Raw genomic sequence first — 8747 nt, forward strand, 5'->3', positions numbered from 1 at the left:
GGGCCTGGCTGCTGGACAGTTGACAAAATGAAATTGTGCAACTTCAGCATCCTGGCTGAACATGACCTACAGTATGCATCTCCTACAGGCAGATGGCACTGTCATAAGAGAGGCCTGTGATTGGGTCTCAGTGGTCACATGGGGCATGCCAAGAGGTGAGTATAACTCACCTGGTGGGAAGAACAACTCAAACATTAAAAAAATTGCAATTCCATAGGCTGTGCGTAACATACTTGTAGCCTAGCATCTGGCTTTGCAGGTGTTGTAACACAAATTATTTATAAATAGGGGATAAATTGCTGATCAGAGGGTTTCCAACCGCTGAGACCACCAACAATCCTAAAAAGGTGGTTTTTAACCCAAGTTGTGAAAGTAACAGTGGATGCAGAATGTGTGCCCCCGCTCTATTCTCTTCAAGGGCAGTACTGGGGATAGCTGAGCTCTGGATTTCAGATATCCAGTGCTCCCAATTTTACATTCACAATAGAGGTACAATATCCGTTCTCAAGATCGGAAGGGATCTCAGAAGTTAAAATAATTGTTCTGGAATAATGGTAAACTCCTCCTTGAGTATATTTTGCCTGTGAGTACGGTATTCTCTTGTATAGTCACCAGGTAAAAGGAAAATGTTTGTTTTGGTACCGTGTTAGCCAGTGGTTATAAAATATAAAAAACAAAAAAACTTTGCAAGTCTTCAGTAGGTGATACCTTTTTTAATGGCTAACTCATAATGATGACAGAATATGACGTTTCGAAGCTTCCTCTGAGCTCCTTCTTCAGATATAACTAAAAAACACTTTTTTAGTTATATCTGAAGAAGAAGCTCAGAGGAAAGCTTCGAAACGTCATATTCTGTCATCATTATGAGTTAGCCATTAAAAAAGGTATCACCTACTGAAGACTTGCAAAGTTTTTTTGTTTTTTATAGTCACCAGGGTTAATATACTTAGAACAACACCTGTGTAGCGCTAATATCTCAGCACTATTTGGTCTCTGCATGGTGCTATAGCTGGTTATATTGGTTGTGCTTGCATACAGTATACCTGCCGCTGACCGTGCTTGTGTTCCTCTTTATTATCCTTCATTGTTTACCCATTTAATGATGATGGTGTGTGACTTCAGCTGTAAAAAGGTCCAAAGGTCTGCACCTGCAGGTTCGGCTTAGTCTCAGCGGTATGAGCTGCACTGTACCTACGTGCCAGATCTTCTGTAACATTACTTGATTTCTAATTGGACTTCTGAGCATACATAAAACACTCCCATTAAGCACCACTTTTGCTGAGGTTTCTGTCTAGCAGCTAGAGCTGCAGTACATTACCTGCCGTGCTTTCTGACAGTGCAGGCAGGCCTTGAGATGGCTGCTTAAAGAATAATTTGGTTATTTGTGTTCCTCTCAATCTTATCACAATAGCCTTCACTGTGGTATGGGATGCCATGGATGAGTTTCCACAGCAACGTCTCCCCCAGATACAGGGGAGCAATGTAATATAGTTGGCTTCTGGTCTCCATGACAACAAAGTCTGTTCCGATAAATTTCTCCTTTTAAGGTTGGGAGACAGGGAGATTGCCTATGGGGAGGGGGTGGGAGTAAGGTATAGTCAGTGGAAAGGTGGGTGAGGGAAAGCCCGAAACTGAAGGATAGTGTTAGCACATAACATACTTGTACATAATAGAGAACTATAACACAATCAGCATCAAATGAGAACATTTACATATATTTACATGAGCGCATATACAAGTGAAATGTGTTTATTTGTTGCTTGACTCGGAGGGCATGCTAAAACACAACCCTGCTAAAACCACCCAAAAATCCACATTGGGGTCAGCAGGACCTCCACTGCACAATGTCTTGCAGGTATTTTTCTTGTCTGGGTAAGAGAATGACAATATGACACTTGTATCACTATTCATAATGAGCAATCAAAATGGTGACCCCCTCTTACTTGGCCAACTGGCAAACCTGTTTATGTCAACCTTTTGAGTTATATATTGTGCAGTGAATGGCTGAAGCACATCAGAACTGTAATAGGAGAGCAGTCGAGATAGTATGAGCTGGTGCTTCTTAGAAAGGCAACTAGAGCCCATGACATATGAAATAGCGCGATATTGGCCACATGAGCTGTGTGCAGTGACCTGACAATGGTCTATTTCTAGGACAATTGACTGCTCCAAAAATCCAAAAGATGTTTCATTTATGCAAAGAAGCCAAGAAATGGAGCATGTCAGACACAGCAATATATAATGCACATGTATACGCTCTTTTCCTTAAAGATTTTTTTTTACCAAGACACACAGGAAAGCAACAAAATTACAAAAAAAGATATGTATAAAAAGCGCTGCATTCCAGTGCATCACAGTGCTGCTGTATTATTGCCCGAGTTACACAGGTTCTAATTTTACACTGTGACGGTAATATCTTTTAGGCCAGGTTCACAAGTAATAAAGCCCGTGCTAGGACATGCTGCGGCTTTAAGATAGCAGATTTACTATTAGACTTCTCAACTGAATTTCAGACATCGTCATTCATATACATGTACTGCAACATCTAACACTGCCTAAAGCTTTTTTTTGTTTGTTTTCTTTTTTTTTTTTGTGCTATTACATATATTTAGTTCATTCACAAATGCTGTCGGACAGTGATTACTTCTGGTGGTTTTCAATGATCGTAGTTCACATCTGTAAGATTTGCGTATAGGGATTACAGTCCCTGAATTTTTTTGAATTTTTCACTGGATTATCCTTGATTAACATGGGTGGGAGGAGGGAGACAATTAAAAAAACGAGAAGGAAAAAAGCAACATTATTCTGTTATCATTCAATCAATCACAACCTTTAGAAATGTAATGAGTATTTCACGAATGCCACATCAAGCAATGAGCTTAGTATAGTGATATAATATGCCATTCTTGCTTGATCACAAGTTCAGGTTTGCTTGATGATGTGGATATTCTTTGGGGCACATATGCTATTAATATAGCCCCATGTAAGATGGTGATAAGAGCCTCCGCTGTCAGACTGGCCACATGACCTCAAGTGAGCTACGTGACTCCCTTAAGGCACATGGTCAGGATAGTTTATTTGTCACAGTACAGAAAGATCATGGCAAGATTTTGATCTTTGCTTGAAGAATCCTTTGTGTTTTCCCATAATCCCTTGCAACAGTCGCCTCGCCCTTTTGGTCAAACTTTCTCTACGTCCTGGTGGCAAGAGAGTAGCTGGTGTCGGAGGAGGACGTTCTCCTTCATCCTTTCGTAAGCGAATCTGCCTGACAACCCCTTCAAGCAGCTCCTGAGTATTATGGTGAAGGGCAGCAGATGTCTCTGTGTACTTACAGCTTAGCATGCCTGCCAGGGAGCGTCCCTCTGGAAGAGTACAATAAAAATACAAAGTAAACAGCAGTGTCATGGCAATATTGATGCTGTGAGCTACAGTAATATAGAAAGATCAAACAAAAATATTGAGAGTTCTTTTACATATCCATGAAATAAATCAAAACTATGATATAGGACATGATCATGTGGAATATAGAGCAATACATCAATATGAGTGCCATATGGGTTATCACAACAATTTGAGAAAAAGGAATATTCAAATAAGACTTCCTAGTTGGAAACAGGGAATTTGCTCTAGGACCACTTTTTGGAATGCAGATTCCTACAGATCAATGCTTGGTTTTCCTGAAACCTAGTGACAGAAAATGTCTATCAGGGTACCAGGCATTGATGTATATGGAACTAGCTTCAAAATGTGGTGCTAAAGTTCCTCTTTTCTACCAAAGAGGACTTATTTTCTTATCCCTTTCCAAGAATTCTTTGCATCTGCCAGACCATTGTTAACAACATACTTCTATACAATTGTAGAGTTGGCTCAAAAATGTTTACTGATACATGTTCTGCCAGTCACAATGTAATTAACATTTAATCCAAAGAAAGCATATGATTCCTTACACAACCATACTCATATTTCCGAAGACAGCTGAGCAAAGCTAATCATAGCCAAAGGGTTACAGCAGTTCTGCATCTTAATTTCAGCAATTGGTGTATGCCTCAGCACCTGGACCCTCCACTGACCAAAACTTCTGACATGTCACTAAGCCTTGTCATAAGCTTATGCATTTGCTATTTTCCTCACAAGCATTGGACAAAATCTGGCTGAACCCACCAGTGGCCACCTGACTGTGCCCCAATGGGAGATGTCAGGAGAAAAAAAAGATCAGACATGTTGGATATTTTGTCTGAGTATATGAGGGAGTCCGGAGTAATAACAGTGGAAACAAAGGACCACTAGAGCAAACATTGTTTAATATGTATTGACAGCTGAACTATTCTAGTTGGTTGGGGTGTATTATCTATCTCATTTGAATGGGTTTGAAAGAAGTCCAGCCGTGAGCGCCGGTGAGCGTTTTATGCTGTCCGGTTTTTAAACTGGACACAGAATCGGACATGCAGTACTCTGTGTCCGGTTTAAAAAAAAAACGGTTTCGCGGTGGAGAGCATAAAACGCTCACCGGCGCTCACAGCCGGACCCGGTCTGACAAGTTTCCGTCTTCTGCATGCAGAAGACGGAAACCTGAAAACGGAGTCCGGGCGCTAGTGTGAACCCAGCGTTAGCCAGAATGATCTGAGGAATGTTCTATTTACATTTCTCCAGCCTCATTTGTGCAGTCTATCTTAGGCTTGTGCCCCACCTTGCGGAAATACAGCTTTTTTTGTCATAGATTTTGATGCTTTTTTTGAGCCAAATCCAGGAGTGGATTCAGCAAAAAGGTGAAGTATAAATATTTCCTAGATATTTCCCATTTCCCATTCGAAAAAAAGGCTATGTTTAGGCAACATGGGGCCTTAGCCTTAAAGCTGCAACAGCTTAAAACAATAAACAGCATAATAAATGTAAATATATTATATGTTAATATCCAAAGTACAATTCGAGGACTACATTTGTATAGACTCAAAAAGTCTAACTATTTTTCTCATTACATTATTAGCTTTAAATAGACATTCTTTTTATTGTATGTGAATATCTATAGGGCAGTACCTTCCATGCTGACCTCTCTGGAGCGTGCTAGATCTCCTTTATTGCCTACAAGAATCACTGGAATATGTCGATGTGGACGGGCAGTGCGTAACCTTAGAAGAAGACCTGGTAGACGTTGAAAACTACTACGATCTGTCACTGAGAAGATTAGAAGAAAGGCATCACCCATCTGTAGGCAGTTGTCTTGCATCCATGTATGTGGTCCTGACTGAAATATAACAGTCACATTTAGCAAGAAAAAACCTAGATATATTACATATATCAATATAATCTCACTGAGCTTTGAACACTTTTAAAGGTTTGGATAAAGAGAGGACACAAAACTGTTTCCTGGGCTCTTCTATGTAGTACCAAAGACCAAAGTAGTTGATAGTCCTCTAAGGGTGTGCATGGTGAAGAAAGTGACATTAAGTAGGACTAGAAAAACAAAGTATGGGGCAAACATAAATCCTCTACTCATCAATACCTACATATGTCATCCTATAAAACTATATTGACTAAAACGTAATTTTATTGTACTACAGGTGCCTTTGTTGGCTTGGGATTGGTATATTGGGGTACGGGTTAATTGTTAACCATTTTATTAACCATAGTCCATTAACAGAGATTGGATTTGTTCTACTTTAGTAAGAAAGGCCATGCAAGTTACAGTTCTTGGTTATCCAAACAATATGCCATATGTCTTGCTACTTACCTGTTCCCAGATATCATAAACCATTAGTGTTGTTTTCTCTCCATCCACTATTAGATCTCTCTCATAGGTATCCTCTGTTGGCAACAAATCATACATTAATCACAATTAGTTCTTGCTCAAATATCTGCCCTACCCCACCAAATCTACAACACTTGTTTAAAAATGTTACCTGGATGGTCAGACTCATGAGAAAAGGTGTCATGTGTGCCTCCAAATATGCCAGCAAGGGTTGTCTTTCCTACTCCATTATCACCAAGTAACATCACTTTGTAGACACCAGGCTCTGGGTTACTGTCTGAAGACCTCACGGAGTCAGATGACCCAGAATGAACGCTTGGCCAGTCAAGTTCATCTACAGCTTGAGCACGTCTCAGCTGATGTTTGTATGGTAAGGGCATACTACCCCGCCGTCGTGAGTCAGCTGCAAGAGGAAGACTTCCTCTATGTTGCCGCAAGCCCCCCAGTTTCTCTATTTTGTTTAGTGTCATGTCAGTATCTGGAAAAAAATAAATTGTTATTGGTCAACTGTATCTCAACAATGACAGAAGATGTGAATAAATGTAAAGCAGTAAAATAAATACGTATATGGAAAATGTAAGGGTGAAGCATAACATTCTAAAAATAATATTTTCATGTATTTCCAAAATTGAAATAATAAAGGAGCACTCAGTAGCTTAAGGTATATTTACCCTCAATCATGACCACTGTACTTGGCTGAAATAGCTATCAGATCTTCAGATACGCTAAAAATTGGAAGATCTGCAGATGACTTGATGGTTTGCAAATTAAACTACACGTCAATAATTTGGTGCCCTAACTCTGCCATGTGACTACAAATACAATTTCATTACAATATTGAGAGATTGCATACAACCAATATTTGGTTTATTTTTCCAAGACCAGAAGGAAATGATCACCTGAGCAATAAATCGTACTGCCTCTAAGGGCGCCCTTACATGATGGAAGCTACTGGCATATCCTGATACCTGATAAGGCTGGTATCACAGATGAAACAATATATCATATGCCATAATGTTACGCATGTAAATATATTATAATGTTGCATATTGTCATGCATGCGAATAACTGTGAGGATACACCAAAGTGGATCGAGAAGTTACCTAATACTGTATTTTCTCTAAAGCCTTGGAATCCATTGTAATTACTTTCTGAATAACACTCCATGTTCACACCTTTGCCACTATTGCTACCTTAGAACCTCAGAATTATATAATCACACTTCTGTCTTCTTTCTAATCCCGGATCATCTCCGATCAGTATCCAGGACAAATAGAGATTACCCCCACAAGACTAAAAGGAACTGTTTGTATTACTGGGTAGCATCTCCCTTACTGATATTGTATCCCCATATATAGAAGGAGCTATGATAAATATCTACAATGCATGGGATTTTTCACACGGTTTACTACCCTATTTCAGGAAACATATAGGATATAATTACTAGACAATTTCCAACTTTTGCAGCCAACAAATAATAACATTTTCTTATTCTGTTCCAACAACGCCCATCATTACAATCCATGAACGTATCTTCTTATTCAAGACGCCATTAGCATAAGGTTGGGCACATGCCAAAGCAACGTGTTCAGGGCATGTGACATAACTCTCTGCAGCACTGCCAGTACAAGTATTGGCAAAACGAAGCATCTGGCTTTACAATTTGGGAATAGCCTTCACCTCCACAAGAAGAATGCAATGACCATACAGAGGACATACAGTATAAGTTGATGAACAGTTGGCATCACTTCTGCCCACCAGTCCTGGTAAGAGCTGCCAGTATAAGTCAGGGTACAGGATTAACCCCCTATTGTCAGGTAGCTTTCTTCTAACTAGTAGACTAGAGAATAGTATGATATCCAAAGATGGGCAGATCGCTGGTGGGCACAGCTGGTCAGTAAACACATAGGTTTAGACTGATGGTGAAGCATTGTGTTTCCATGGGCGACAAACATCATTAACTCTCTCCACTCCTGTCAGATGGCTATAACAAGTACTGGCATCTATGATACAGTGACTAATACATTCCCTGCTGCAGCCACCATGGCTCATGACACTGACATTTTACAGGCAGGTCCCCATCTCAGCTAATCTATGCCATGCTAGTGCATTGTGCCAGCCACGCTGCTTAAGGATGATGATCATGATGATGATGATGATGATGATGATGATGATGGACAAGTCAATTCTGTTTTTTGCTTTTTTTCTCGGTCAGATAATGCTACAGATACACAGACATTATAAACTGCTGCTGGTAACCCCTTCCTTGCCAGGGCTCCCTCTATTAAGTATGTTAGAGGTTAAAAAAATGCATAAACTTCGCAAGAATTTTCAGTTCAGCTTCAGTCACATCTAGTCATATACAGCATCAGTAGGAAGATGAGACTGGCACAGCCTGGTTCTGTATCACAGCACTGCCCTCAGTGACTGGCACCCCTCTAATAAGCTGCCACCTACCTGTTTTTCCCCTGGCTCTGACACCTGTCTGCTGCCCCTGTTTTCTGCCTGGGTTCTCTGTGTGGCAGATGCTCAATTCCATCTGCTGTATCCCACCCCGTTCCTTTAAATATCCCCCAGTAGACACACACCATGGGCTGGGGAGACCCTCCCTCTCCTGACGACAGATATGTAGATTAGGCAGTGACGTCACGGGATTCCCTCTCCAGATCACGTGACACTGCTTCCCGAGTTCCCGCGCTCTTCAGTCAGTGAGCTGGTTAGTGCCAGATGAGGCTGGGGGTGCAGCTGTGGGGAGAGGTGGGCACAGCTGCTCCTGTACTGGGCAATGTTTCCTGGTGAATGCTTATTCCTCCTAATGCAGTATTGAGAGAAATAATAAGATAAGGTCTCCTCCTTATTTACAGGGACTCTCCTCTACTGTCCACGTGTAGGCATTGCTGAGGAGATGAGATAGTGTATTTAACCCTTCCAGGGCAACGTCACTTCAATAGTTCGTTTACAGATAGGGGCAGACCTATTAAAACTAGCACTTCGTACACCA

At 40.8% G+C, this 8747-nt stretch overlaps 1 protein-coding gene across 1 annotated transcript; it reads right to left on the reverse strand.

The window, feature by feature from the left end:
• Positions 1–2735: 2735 nt before the first annotated feature.
• On the reverse strand, positions 2736–8295 carry REM2 (RRAD and GEM like GTPase 2). Its single transcript, XM_075276703.1, has 5 exons — positions 8204–8295; positions 5898–6224; positions 5729–5802; positions 5035–5242; positions 2736–3362 (listed from the first exon to the last, which is right to left on the reverse strand). Exons 1-5 carry the CDS (start codon positions 8283–8285, stop codon positions 3082–3084), a joined length of 972 nt encoding a protein of 323 aa, XP_075132804.1. The 5' UTR covers positions 8286–8295; the 3' UTR covers positions 2736–3081.
• Between the last annotated feature and the right edge of the window lie 452 nt (positions 8296–8747).

This window comes from Leptodactylus fuscus, chromosome 1, assembly GCF_031893055.1.
Source record: "Leptodactylus fuscus isolate aLepFus1 chromosome 1, aLepFus1.hap2, whole genome shotgun sequence".
Taxonomy (NCBI): Eukaryota; Metazoa; Chordata; class Amphibia; order Anura; family Leptodactylidae; genus Leptodactylus; species Leptodactylus fuscus.